Source organism: Pteropus vampyrus, unplaced genomic scaffold (genome assembly GCF_000151845.1).
Source record: "Pteropus vampyrus isolate Shadow unplaced genomic scaffold, Pvam_2.0 Scaffold3, whole genome shotgun sequence".
Classification (NCBI taxonomy): Eukaryota; Metazoa; Chordata; class Mammalia; order Chiroptera; family Pteropodidae; genus Pteropus; species Pteropus vampyrus.
The window spans coordinates 3501176-3515524 of NW_011888784.1; the positions used below are offsets into that span (position 1 = coordinate 3501176).

General features: G+C 39.0%; 1 protein-coding gene and 2 non-coding genes across 3 annotated transcripts in view; 1 reads left to right on the forward strand and 2 right to left on the reverse strand.

Annotated features, from left to right (window-relative positions):
• Window positions 1-1127: 1127 nt before the first annotated feature.
• LOC111741808 lies at window positions 1128-1210 on the reverse strand. Its single transcript, XR_002781091.1, has one exon.
• A 79-nt stretch (window positions 1211-1289) lies between these two features.
• On the reverse strand, window positions 1290-1434 carry LOC111741809. The gene has a single exon (XR_002781092.1).
• Window positions 1435-1946: 512 nt separating this feature from the next.
• ACAA2 (acetyl-CoA acyltransferase 2) overlaps window positions 1947-14349 on the forward strand; it is a 30077-nt gene continuing 17674 nt past the window's right edge. The window contains exons 1-5 of the mRNA XM_011360754.2: window positions 1947-2143; window positions 6491-6657; window positions 8397-8525; window positions 10074-10190; window positions 11680-11827. Coding sequence (XP_011359056.1) covers window positions 2020-2143; window positions 6491-6657; window positions 8397-8525; window positions 10074-10190; window positions 11680-11827 — 685 coding nt within the window. The 5' untranslated portion in view covers window positions 1947-2019. The remainder of the gene's footprint in view (window positions 2144-6490; window positions 6658-8396; window positions 8526-10073; window positions 10191-11679; window positions 11828-14349) is intronic.

Consider the following 14349-nt stretch of genomic DNA (forward strand, 5'->3'; position numbering starts at 1 on the left):
ATACAACATGGGCCTTGGGCTTCTGAAAATCGAGGGCTCGAAATTCTAATTTAGGAATTTTCTAGATTTGAAGCCTTGGAAGTTCTATGGGTTCTCCGGGCCTAAGTTTCCTCATTTATTAAATGAGAAAGAACAAATCCAACTTATCTCATGGGGCTGCAGAATGTCCCTCAATTCAGATTTGTCTGAGGTATATGAATTGTATGTTATTCTATTTTGTGTAATAATTATATCACGAGTATAAGATTATCACGCTGTTCATCATCCAGATGATGCGGGTAAAAAAAAAAAAAAGATCATCAAGTATTCAAAGTCCAAATTCTATTGACTATATATATGTGTGTATGACTATTCAAAGTCCAAATTCTATTGACTACATATGTGTGTATGACTATATATGTGTACATATATACACACGCACACACTGTGAAAAAGGAGCATACATATTTTTTAAAGTTTAATAATCCTCAGAAATTATGTATTGATTTGACAACTACCAAAATCCAGGGTTCACTCAAAGCAACAGAAAGGAGAAAAGCAATAAACCAGAGGGTCAAATTGCAATAGATGATAAGAAAAACTGAACGATGGTTGAGAAGTAGAAGGTGGGAAGGGATATGAAAGAATTTTCTGTAATAATGGACATGTTCTAATTATATTTTGGTAGCTGATAGTGGTTTGAGTTACAAGTGTATACATTTGTGAAACTCATCTGAGATTTATATATTTGCATGGAAATATTGACCTCGGGTGAACTGTACTAAGGTCTGCCTAAAAAATAAGGTGGTTTAACGGAAGAACAGTTGGACAAATGTGATAATAGCAAATATGACAACATGTTAACAATTGCAGAACGTAGGTGGTGGATATGTGGGTGTTCCCTGTAGAAGTCTTTTTACTTTTCTGTATGTCCCAAAGTTTTCATAATCAAATTGGAATTAAAAACAATGTGAAAGGCCACCAAGGCGTTTGAAAGCAGGTACAGGGCGGGCACTTCCCTAAGGCTCACAGAACACCTCAAAGCCCCCCACCACCCACACGATCCAAGCCCAGGGCAGCCTGGCCTGCCTCCTTGCCCCGGTGCTGCGGCTCTACCGCATCTCTGCTGGAGTCGCCTCCTGTTCGCCCGGTCTCAGTCGGTTCGCAGAACACACTCCATCACCTGGTTCCCAGAACTCAGATTGCGCAGTGGTCACGTCATCATCGACCAGGGCTCACAGTTACAGCGTCAGAAGCCTCTCTAGATCTCCCTCATCTCTAGCCTAATCGGTTATCCCTTATCTCCCCGACTCCCGGTCCCCTGGCCCCACTTCACCTGACACGTTGTCATAATCCTCTCAGGCTCCGGGCAAAGCGACGTCGCCTGCCATGGGGCCCAATCATATAAGGAAAATACTGCAGGCTCATCCGGGGACGACATCGGGGACCCGGGGGCACCCCTGCCCTACGACGCTCGCTGCACCCCTCACACGCCAACCTCCCCGCCCCCAGAGAGCCAGGTCCCCGCCACCCGCTGCCAAGCAGCCTAGGCCTCAGAGGCCCGGGTGTCCGCGGCCGTCAGTGCCGACCCGAGAGTGGTTCAACCAATCCCCAAGCGCCGTCCTCTGCCCCCGGCGCCCCCGCGCTGCCCGCCGCGCACCCGCCCTCCAAGCCGTTTCCGCACTTCCGGCGGCTTGGTGTTTGGCTACCTAGCTGCGTGTTTAAGAACGGGCCGAGGCCGGCTGAAGGGGAACATTAATTACCTGGTGGAGGGAACTTAGAGGCCAGGGATAGGCTAGTAGGGTAGAGACAAATCACTCTCGATTTGGAAACAGAGAGAGAAAATTTTGTAAAATCAAGGACGTGGGGGGAATACGCACTCGCGAGGAACATTTTTCTACCAGGCCTGTCTCCCTGCTGGGGCGGGTGGGGGTTAGTTCCTCTGGTTTCCACGGGCTATCGCGGGCTTTGGGCCAGGCTGCGTGAAGTCGCAGGCTGGCGCAGGCGGCCAATTAAGTGAAAGGGAAGGGGCGTGGCCTCATGCCCCGCCTCCTCCGCCCTCTCCTCCCACTCCTTAAGATTGGTGTGTGGCGGATTGCCCCACGCCTTTCGGAAGGATCCCTTTGTTTCCGAAGTGTCACTCCCATCATGTCCCTGCTACGAGGTGAGCCCCACCGAGGCCTAGCCTTTCCTTGCCCCTCGCATCCTACTCCGGTCTCAGGGGGAGTGGGAGGTCCTAGGGTTATATAATTCAGTCTCAGCAATACAGAGGGCTCAAAAAAACCAAAAAACGAAAAACCCAAGGCCGAAAGGATTGAGTTAAGGAGAAAAACATACTTGTAGGAGGGTGGGCCCCAACCTTTTTGGCACCGGGGACTAGTGCTTTTATGAGAATCTAATGCCCGATATCTGAGGTGGAGCTGAGGAATGATAATAGTGCTGGGGAGCGGCTGCAAAAACAGATGAAGCTTCCCTGGCTTTCTAGCTGCTCACCTCCTGCTGTGTGGCCTGGTGCCTAACAGGCCACAGACCCAGTACCGGCCTGGGGGTGGGGGTGGGGGGTAGGTGGGTGGCGGGGAAGTGCGAAGTTGGGAATCCCTGTAACGTAAGGCACTAGCAATGTTGATTTCAGTGCTATTTGCATTTGGGAGTTCAGGCCATGGTTTCCTTGCTTCTGACCTTGGAGACCATTCCTTTCAGGCAGTAGTGACCTCCTAGTTAAGAATTCTATTGAAAAGCTGGCATGGAGCCCTAAGCCTGAGGCATATTGGGACAGGAGTGCATTAGGAATACCCTGGACTTTGTAGGGGAGTGGGCAGGGCTTTCAGGGAGTTGACATTTCCTTAGAGCTGGCAGGGAATTTCTGCCTGAGTGACCTGTTCCCCCAAAATGTTTACTGGCCTTTTATTGAAGACCTCCCTTTTACCTTACATTCCTTTGAAGAACTTCAGTAAAGTGCATTTAGTACATAAAAATTAATCTTTTAAATGAAAATTATGTAAATTCTCTTTTCATAACAAATGGTCACAGGCAATGAAATTTTTAGTTTTAATGATGTGAAAGTCTATATTTTATGTGTCCTTTGAAGGACATTCAGATAGAACACTTTATATCAAGGTCTCAAGGCAGGAAAACACTTGACTGGATCTAAGAACCAACAGTCTGTTGGTCAGGGTCCAGTGGGCTCTGAAGGAGAGGAGATGGGACTGTATTCTAAATTCAGTGGAAGGCAATATAGAAGACTTTCAAGTAGGAGGAATGACAGGATCTGATTTCCCCTCTGCCCTGATTTCCTCAGGGCTCTAAGACTATATTTAACAACTAGGAGAATTTAAGACCATTTAAGAATATTGCAGAGGTCCAAGCAACAAAAAATGATGGATTGGACTCAAGTGCGGGGGTTGGGGGAGCGCAGCATTGAGTTGGGGGAATAGGGAGAGGGGTGATTTGACAAATTTGGAGATGGATTTGATAGAACTTGATGAAAGTAGCAGGTCAATGAGAAGGGAATGTAAAGAATGACTTTGGATTTCTAATTTGAAGAATTGTGTTCATGATGGTACTGGTTACAGGGGAAAATAGGAAAGAATAGATTTGGAAGAGAAGATTCAGGCACTCAAGTGCAGATGTCAGGTAGGCAGTTGGATGGCGGGGAGGGGGCATGTCTGGAGCTCCAAAGATCCAAAATGGCATGTGAACAGTTCAAATGAAAAATAGGTATGCTGAGTCAAAATGTAGCGTGTTCAGTTTCTTGCAATTGGATTTAACTTGTCAGTGTTCTTTCCAACTCCGAATTTACTTAATAAAACAGCACGTTAATTTTCTTAGACATGGTATTCAAAAAACCCAATTCATTTGAAAGCTGCAGTGTAATGAGCATCTTTTTTTAAAAGTAATATTTTTATGATTTAGTATTTTTCAGTGTGGTTCTTACCATTTTTTTGTAATACAGAGCCCTCTGAAAAGCTGATGAAAACTGTGAGCCCAATAAGGGAAAAGAATGTATATCTATACCTGTATTAAGGAGTTATAAAGTTTATAAATCTGTGATACAGTTTACTATGGTGCTAGAGCTAACGATCATATTTTTAGCCATTTCCTTGTTTTACAGTTGAGAATACTGATGTCCAGAAAAGTAAAATAACCCAGGTAGTTCATGGCTGTGACAACAACCCAAGACTTGCGCTTCAAATAGCGATGATTACTGGCTAGTTAGAATACATTCTAGATAGTCACTTTTCTCAAGTAGCATACCAAGTGCTTGCAGGATTAGTGGATAAGAGAGAACGTGTGACTGATTATGATAGGAAAAGGACACATTTGATGGGAGCATAATTGGCTTTGGTGAAGATCCTTACTTGTCAGATTGCCACCATCAAGAACCAATCCCCCAATCATGTACTAGTACCCATCCCAGCGTTTGGCAGGAGGGTTACCTCGACAAATAGTAGTTCTCTCACTACTCGTTCGCTTTTTGGGGAATGTTTGTGTATCCTTTCAAGGCAGTTGGGCTGGGCTGCCAAATTACTTTAATCCTGAAACTGAAATGGATGCAGTTTTCTTTCATTTGTCTTAGTTGCTGTCTGTAGTTGCTGTAATTAAATGAGTCAAAATTTACCTAATGATGTGATAGAAAGGAAGGTAGAATTCCTGTTTCTGTTCTACTGTTGTTGTTGTTTTTTTTCTATAGTCACATCTGCCACTTTTCCAGGACCTTTCTTGGTATTTCTGACTATACTCTGGATTAATGTCTTTTCACTGTCTTTTCATTTTTGAAATGCTTTAACTTCTGAATTTTTAGAGCCTTTTAAAATAAGATTTTAGTTCAGGGTTAAAGATTAAATCGTAGACCTTTTAACAGCCAGCCACATTAAAAAAATGGCATCAGATCAAATAATTATTGACGTGGTATCCAGGTTATGAAATTACAGGAAAAAAAAAAAAACCTTTTAAATTATCTAGTCTTTATATCTACACAGCCCAGATTATTTTTAAAAATATATTTAATAACATTTTCTTATTCAAAATATTGCATTAGTTCAGTGTTAGCCTCACTCAAGATAACTTTTACAGTCTGGAAGCACAGTAAGCAAAAGTGATAGAAGGAGAAGTTCTTGCTTTTGTTTTTATCCGCCCCCCACCTCCGCACACACTTTTGTAGTTATCTCATATTGCACCATTAGTAATTTCCCACACAAAAATGATCTCTTAGATTATAGAGGGAGAAACTCACAAAAGGAAATTTATGGAGAAACATGAAATTAGCCTCCATCGTTTCTGATAAATCAATGGTCATAGAACCCCTCATCCTACCCCAGTATTATTAACATCTTGCATCAGTTTTAGAAAAATTTCCTGGGGCCAAGAGACCATGAAAAGAGGCTGACAACTCTAAAATTACATCAAGCGTTTAAGAGAACTTAGCAAGAGAAACAGCATCTTAGCAGGAAGACAGGAAGACGGTAGATAGACACACGCGAAAAGGAATGGGACCTATTACAGATAGCCAAGGGGCATGTGTTTACACTGGTGGCTTGTAGCCATGGACTGACTAACAGGCAGCTTGTAGCCACGTGGCATGTGCTTATTAAGGGCAGTATAATCCAAAGCAGTAAAAAACTTAAGGGGTCCACTTATCTATGCAAGAATATTCCCTTCAAGTGATACAGACCCACCCCTCCCCCTATGAACCGGGGTCAGCCTGCTTCCAAAAATGGCCTCGGTCACTTTAAGTACCAGAATCATTTCACCTGACAATCGGTGTGGTACATTTGTTACATTTGATGAGCCAGTACTGGTATATTGTTATTAACTAACATCTACAGTTTCCTTTAAGGTTCATTTTTTGTGTTATACATTCTATGGGCTTTGACAAATGTATATAATGACATGTATCCACCAATACAGTATCATAAAGAGTAGTTTCACAGCCCTCAAATTCCCTTGTGCTGCACCTGTGCATCTCCCCTTTCCCCTACTCACTCCTGGCAACCACTGATCTTTTTACTGTCTTCCTATTGCACCAAATTGATATTTATGGCCTTTTGTAAATATCTGAATATTATATCTGTTCTAATTATGGTTCTGGATCTGTTCTAAATTATATATGTTGCTCCTAACATTCTTTTAGACTGTAAAATTCTCGAAGTAGGAATGAAAGAAGCTGAGTTTGTTTTTTTTAGGATAGGTTTAATTAGTTCCATGGAAAGAGATCATTGGCATAAATAGAGGTATTACGCTTAGATACCAATAGTAGTATAATGTTTGAATGTTCTCAATTATAGTTCAATGCCTAGACACAAATCCATTGTTAAAAGTCCCATAGTTACTTGACAATATGTGGAAATGTGTGCTCAGATTGTTTTTAGGAGACTGTGCGTGTGCAAAGATTTTCAGCTATCTAATGGAAAACTGTACTTTACAATAAGTTTTCACAGTGAGATTATTTAAAGCACGCTAAGGGATATTGACTAATCTTTAATTGCCTACAAATCTCTCCTCATTGAAATAGGTGTGTTTATTGTTGCTGCTAAGCGAACACCCTTTGGAGCTTATGGAGGTCTTCTGAAAGACTTCACAGCTGTGGACTTGGCTGAATTTGCTGCCAGGGCTGCCTTGGCTGCTGGCAAAGTACCGCCTGAGACTATTGACAGTGTCATTGTAGGCAATGTCATACAGGTTAGTAGGGCAGAGGACAGTATTCATTTCTGTTGCTTTATTTTATCGGTTTCTAAAAATAATTCCTTTAACATGCCATAATGATGAATTAGTTAATAATAGTTAAAGATATTTATAATTTGAGTAATTCTCTGACTCCAGAAGCAATGATATACATAATTCAAAGGAACATATATTCTGGAAAATATATGTCTATCTAATTTGGGATGCATTTCATTGCTTTTTAGGTTCCCCCCCCCCCCCAGTTTTGAGATATAATTGACTTACAACATTGTATTCATTTTAGGTATAGAACATAATGATTTGATTTCTTGTTTATTAAATGGATTAATTTTCTTGATGTATTTGAAGTTAATTGGTGCTCTCTCTACCTAAGGGGCATAACACACCCAAATGAAAAAATTAAAAATAGGACAGTGAACACCCGAGATCCTTTTACTTCGATGAACCAATTCTTCACATTTTATCAAATTTGCTTTAGCTCTTTCTACAATAAATGTTGTTGTTATTATTGTTGTTATTTCTTTCCTTACTCAAAGTGTGGCCCTTGGACCAGCAACATTGGCTTCACCAATGGGAAATGTTTAGAAATGCAGAATTTCAGGCAGTCCCAGCCCTATTGATTGAGAACCCACATTTTAACAAAATGCCCAGCATGTGTTTTAAAGTGTGGGAAGCAGTGGTCTAGTCGCACCTTTTACTGCTCTCTTGACCTCCCTAGGTCAGCAGGTCTCGTCTCAGTTTCACATTATAATTACCTGGGTGCTTTTAAAAGTACCCTGTTGTCCACAGGGGATACGTTCCAAGACCCTCAGTGGATGCCTGAAACTGCATGTAGCACTGAATTCTATATATACTATGTTTTTCCTATACATACCTATGATGAAGGTTGATTTATAAATTAGGCAGTTCTGTGGGTAGAAGATTTGCTCTTACTGTAGGTTTTAGCAACCTTGGCATACAATTTTTTTTTTTTTCTTATTAAGGTGAGAACTTTCACCTTTTTACTTAAAGGAAGTACTTTATGGCTTCTCTCTGGCATATCTGAATTGCCAGCATCACTACTCTTGTGCTTTGGGGCCATTATGAAGTAAAATAAGGGTGACTTGAACACAAGCACTGCCATACCATGACAGTCAATCTGATCATCCAAACAGCTACTAAGTGATGGGTAGGTAGCGTATGAAGCAGGAATATGCCAAACAAAGGGATGGTGCAAGATTTCATCCTGCTACTCAGAATGGCATGCAATTTAAAATTTATGAATTGCTTATTTCTGGAATTTTCATTTAATATTTTTAGACCATGGTTGATCATGAGTAACTGAAACCACCTTTCTGGTTTAACTGGTTTGGTTAGGAGCTTGAGAGTATGTTACTAAAGCTTTCCAGGTTATTCCAATGTGCGGCCAAAGATGAGAACCACAGCCTCAGATACTTTCTCTGTTACAGTTAGAGCCTATTCCATTTTCAGATAGTTCTGTTATAAATTTCTGTCTTCTATTAAGGACTTCATATAAGGATTTCTCATCCTTAGTATGTTTAAAAACCTATAGACCAAATTATAATTTTTATTCAAATTGTAAGCACATGTATTATGTGAAATATGCTGTACCTGTATGCATCGTGTCCTACCTTAGAGCCATATAATTTTGATAGGTTGCCAGCACTTCCATATATTTTGTCCTTCTTAATTCCTGTATTTTAGAGGAAATTCTTTTTCTTTTCCCTCTGTTCCAGAGTTCTTCAGAGACTGTATACTTGGCAAGGCACGTTGGTTTGCGTGTGGGAGTCCCAAAGGAAACCCCAGCTCTCACTCTTAATAGGCTCTGTGGCTCTGGTTTCCAGTCCATTGTGAGCGGATGTCAGGTATGGGCAGTATTATATTTCTCTGAAATATGTTAAAAGCTATTAGAGGAAATGTCCCACTTCAACATAACACTGTAGGTTTTTATTTTTAGTGCTTATTAAGAGAGGTCAATATTTGATTTTTCTTGGGAAAATATTCACAGGGGAAAATAAATTTCTTAAAAGCTAATCATGAACTTTGAAGATATTATGCTAAATGGAATAAACCAGTCACAAAAGGACGAAAATGGTATGATTCCACCCAGATGAGGTACCCAGAGTAGTCAGATTCATAGAGACAGAAGTAGAATGGTGGTTACCAGGGCTGGAGAGGGGAGAGGGTGGGGAGTTATTTTATGGGTACAGAGTTTCAGTTTGGGAAGATGAAAAAACTTCTGGAGATAGATGGCAGTTGCACAACGATGTGAAGGTACTCAATGAACTATACACTTAAAATCGGTTAAAATCGGTTAAAGTGATGAATTTTATGGTATGTATATTTAATCACCATTTTTAAAAAAGTGAATCATGACTCTTTTTTTAAGGGCTTCCTATGTGCCGCTTTGCTAGATTTACATTCACTATCTTACTTAATCTTCATAATCATCCGATGAGGCAATGACTATTATTATTCCCATTTTATAGGCAAGGAAACTGATTATTAAAGGCATCAAGGTTACTAAGTATTAGTGGCAGAATTTAAATTCAGGTCTGTGAGGCAGTTTGAAACACTAAATAAAGACTATAAGACTAGGAAAAGAGTTGGAGAATTTGGGGGATGATAAGAAATGGATTTTATAATAAAGAACTGAATGACATAGTTGGTAGAAGTATAAACTACTATGACCTTTCTAAGGTATAATTGGGCAGTATGTTTGTTGCACAGAGAAAGGCATAAAGTGAAATACAACTTTGTCAAAGTCTTCATTTTATTATAAAATAAATACATTTTGTAATGAAGAAATTATTTTCACTTTAATCAAATTTGTTTCTATAACAATATATCGTAAATAGTGATCCTGATTTTCCTAGTAATCATTTTAAACACTGGGCTCTTGGAGGCTTGTGATTTGCTTCTTTTCTGAAAAATGCAAATAGTGGAAAGAGTTGAAAGAATGAAATGGGTCCTTTTTATGAGTCCCCTAGGTTAACCTGGTTCTGGCAAATTTGTGGTCCCTTTCGGATTCATCCCTTAATAGGATAAATTTTACTTTTGCTTTTTTAAAGCGTTTGTTATTTATTATCTGCTGGCAATCCGTACATTTATACCAGACAATATCGCTGCTGATTTTTAAGACTTGTGTTAAGAATTACCATTCCTTGCCAAAACGTAGATAGGATTTATTACTTATGCACAAATGATCGAAGTCTGTTAGTTTAGTTTTTTTACCCTCTTGTATCTTGTAGCATTTGCTTTCTGATTACTTTAAAAGTATTTCCTTTTGAGACACTGTAAGCTAGGATAGGTTACTTATTAGATTTACTATTAGTTTACTACTTAACACGTACTTTTTAATACCCACTTCTGTCATAATAAAAGAGTTTCGTTGTTCATTCATTTTCAAATAGGATATTTGTGTTAAAGATGCTGAAGTTGTCTTGTGTGGAGGAACTGAAAGCATGAGCCAGCTTCCCTTCTGTGTCAGAAATGTGCGTTTTGGAACCCGTTTCGGATCAGATCTCAAGGTTCGAACTATTAAAATTTGCAAAAATTATTTCTCAAGCTATTAATACTAATAATTTAATAACACTATTTCGAGGCAAGAAAAATAATTTTGAAACCAGTTTATTGATAGGAGATTGACAAGATACGAATGATTTGAAATTTGTAAACTTTTTCAAAACGCTGTTTTGGTTGTTGGTTTTGACATTTTAACCCACACAAAATTTGACTTTATCTTAGCATCTTAGCACACCTCTGCTAGTAGATTTAACACTTGGGGAAGGGAAGAAGCAGATCAAAAGGATCAGCAAAGGTTGAATTAACCTCTTTGCTGAATAATTAGTAAACCAAGTAATTAAATCTTTACCATGATTTATGGAAGTTTTATTTCTGGAGCAATCTCCATAGAATAGATTTCTTTTTCATCACAGAAAACATTCTCTTTGAATATAGAGTATATTGTCCCAAATCGGTCATACAAAAACTGACCCTTACCCCTTTGAGAGCTACAACATGAAAATAGTAGTACCGATTAAAAATGATAGACCCGAACAAGCCCGATCCCATCTGATCTCGGAAGCTAAGCAGAGTCGGGCCTGGTTAGTACTTGGATGGGAGACCACCTAGGAAGACCAGGTGCTGTAGATGTAAAAAATAAAAAAAATAAGGGATCGTAAGCTGACAAGGTCCTTGCAATCTGTGAGGTCAACCAAGGGTTGCCTCGCTTAAAAAAAAAAAAAAAAATACTAGCATGCTATCCTTCCCATATGAAAGGGTTAATGACGTTTTATATTTTTAGCATTTTTCATTGTAATGATTGATATACACTATTCACCCAGTTTCTCACCTTGCCTTTTTGAAAGTTGAAAGGAATAAGGCTTTGAAAAGAAGAGATAGTTTTAGACACCAAATATATTTGAGAAAACCTTTGGAAAGACAGGTCAGTGACTCAAAAGGCAATGAGGAAATCTAGAAGAAACAGATCAGGCTACTTATCAAAGACTGACTAATTGGGTAATACTAACAACTTTTTCTGTTACTCAAGAAGTATGTCCCAGGTTCTTTTCAACCTCATAGTAACTTACAGAATCAACTATTCCTGTCACTTGAAGGCACAGGATAAAGCTCAAAACTGTGGTTTACAAAAGTGGCTACAGAGAAACATTGCATGAAGACTCAGTGTTAGGTTTCTTACAAAATGTAACCGTAAGGGCTTTTGAATGTTGGATAACTTCCTGTGTTCTCAACCTGCACATTCAGCACTGTCAGTTCTCTTTAGAGCCACACGTTTAGAAAGAGAAGAGAAAGTGTCATTTTATTACGTCATTGGATATTTTTTTAAAATGTCTCAGAACCAAACATAATTAGTAGTAATAGTAAATGCTACCAGAAAATCTAATTTTACTTTTGTTTTTTGGAACTGTTAATTATTTAAATTTAAAGAAATTATAGCATATTACTTTCAAAAGATATGTTTTAACAAATCACTTTATTATTAATGTCTTTTAATAGCTGGAAGATTCTTTGTGGGCAGCATTAACAGATCAGCATGTCCAGCTCTCCATGGGAATTACTGCAGAGAATCTTGCTGCAAAATATAAAATAAGCAGAGAAGACTGTGACAAATATGCCCTGCAGTCACAGCAGAGGTGGAAAGCTGGTCAGTAAAGTTGGATATTATAAATATTCAGAGAAGAAAAACTGTAGAGGGATGGGGGATAGATGAAATGGGTGAAGGGAGTCAAGAGGTACATACTTACAGTTACAATAAAATAAGTCATACTTACAGTTACAATAGAATAAGAATGCAATGTACAACATGACTTTAATACAGTTATAATAAAATAAGTCGAAATGCACTGTACAACAATAATACTGTATTGAATATTTGAAAGTTGCTAAGAGAGTAGATTTTTAACGTTCCCAACACAAGAAGAAAAGTTTTGTAACTTCTACCTGGTGATGGATGTTAGCTAGACTTATTGTGGTGATTGCTTCACAGTATATACAAATATCAAATCACTATGTCGTATTCCTAAAACTAATATAATGTTATAGATCAATTGTACCTCAATTTAAAAAACTATAGGAAAGATTTTAATCATTTCAGGTAATGATCATACAATATTTGTTTTAAATTATACCTTTTGAAAAATCTCATTTTTAAATTATTCCTTTGTTTTTAGATGATCGATATTCTATTAATGATTGCAAAATTAACTGGGAAATTCCCGTTTGAAATATGTTACTACTTAAAAAGTGATACTGTTAATTGGCCCTGTCTGTACACTTGAATTTATTCCTGTACCAATACTGTTGTCAGTAGAACACTCTGAGGGCCATGATATACTCTGTCAGAGATGACGGCTCATGGGGGCTGCAGGGACAGAGAGGATGTCCTTCTCTATAAGGCATATTATATTCATGAGGAAGAGATGATGTGTTTGGAAAAGACCCATTGGGTATTCTTTTTTGCCTCCTCCCTCCATTCCTAATTGAAAGTCATTGCACCTGACTCAGAGACTTAGAACTGGCCAAAGGCCCTAGCTATGGTGCCCTGTGTAACACTGCACACTGCTATTGAATCAGTCCAAATTGAGCAACATGACAGCAGTTCTGTTATCAGTGTGGTGAGTTGAAGAAATTTGTTAGTTTTCTGAAAAATATTTAAGAAATTAAATTAGTATAAACAAATGGAAGCTCTTATTTAAGGTATTAAATATTTACTTGGCATAGTGAAGATAAAGTCCATCTTAGCATTTCAGAAGAATAAGTGGAATGGAGCTGATAACATCGAGCTCATCCTCTGCGTTTTTCAGTGATACATTTAAAGTGGATGTGTATTGGTCTAGAGGTCAAGAATTATCGGTTCTGTTTCTAGCTTTGCCCCATACATGTTAGCTGACCTCGATCAAGTCATCAAGTCATTTATTCACTGAGCATCTGTAAAATAAAGACAAATATGCATCTCTAATAATAGAGATAAAAAATATTTGCCTTCCCTATTTCGCTAATACAGTTGTTGTGAAAACCAAATAAGGGAAATGTGTAGCCTGCTGTAAAGTGAGATCAAAATTAAGATAGTATTATTACCAACCTATCTTGCTTTTGAAGCTTTGGATTACTATAGTCCACTCCAGTCAGTAGAGGTGGAAGCAGGTAAGCCATTATACTTAGAACTGCGTTGATAATAGCTCACATAATTTCTTCAAGTCACTTGTCATTAAATTTCAGTCATAGATGACTTGGTGACATAGACAGCTTGGTAACTTTTTTCATTATTATGCTACGAGCACATAACATGAGATCTCTCTTAACAAATTTTTAAGTACACATTATTGCAAAAAAAAAGAACATTATTGTTGTACAACTTGGTAACTTTTTAATTACTTCTTAACTCACACAGAGAACTTAAAAAAGGGCATTAAATCCACTTAGTGCCATTACATCTATAGCTAACTGACAAATAATACTGTCTAGCAGTACCTTATAAAAAAGTGTAGTTAAAAAAATCAAAATTAAGGGAGTGACGTCAGAAACATGGTGGAGTGAGAGACATCCCCAGATCTGTCGCCTTGAAACAACAATAAGCTGAACATCTAAAACTCAACAAAAATCACCCAAACCGCACACCAGCACGTCTGAGCATGGGATCTGCACACAAGAACTACCACAGGTCAGAATCCCAGGAGTCAGGCAGTAGACTGTGAGAAACAAAGAAACTGCCTCTCGCAGGTGGAGCTCCATTCAGGAGGAGGGGGAGGAGAGAAGGTGTGGTGGGTTCCTTGAGCAACCCTGCCTGGGAAAGCTTTGAGCAGAAAGCAGAGAAGAGGGGACAGCAGAGAAATAATGGTTGATTATTACCAGCCGTGGCTGCAAAATGCAAGGCTGCAGCCCTCATCCCAACCCAGAGGGCCCCTGCCCCTGTATCCTCCAAGACCGAACAGTGGAGCCCCAGGGGGATCTGAGCAAATGTTACCCAAACTCACTAAAACTGACAGGGACTGAGACTGAGGGTAGCGAACGTGATTGAATATCTATAAGGAAAAAAAAAAGGCGTTATTAAGACTTTATATAAAGCAGGGATCCAAAAGGCTTAGATGCCACCTAGTGGAAACCAAAAGAAAAATGCCTTCTTGCAACAGGCTAAAGACAGACCTTTATATAATAAATCTTCTGTCT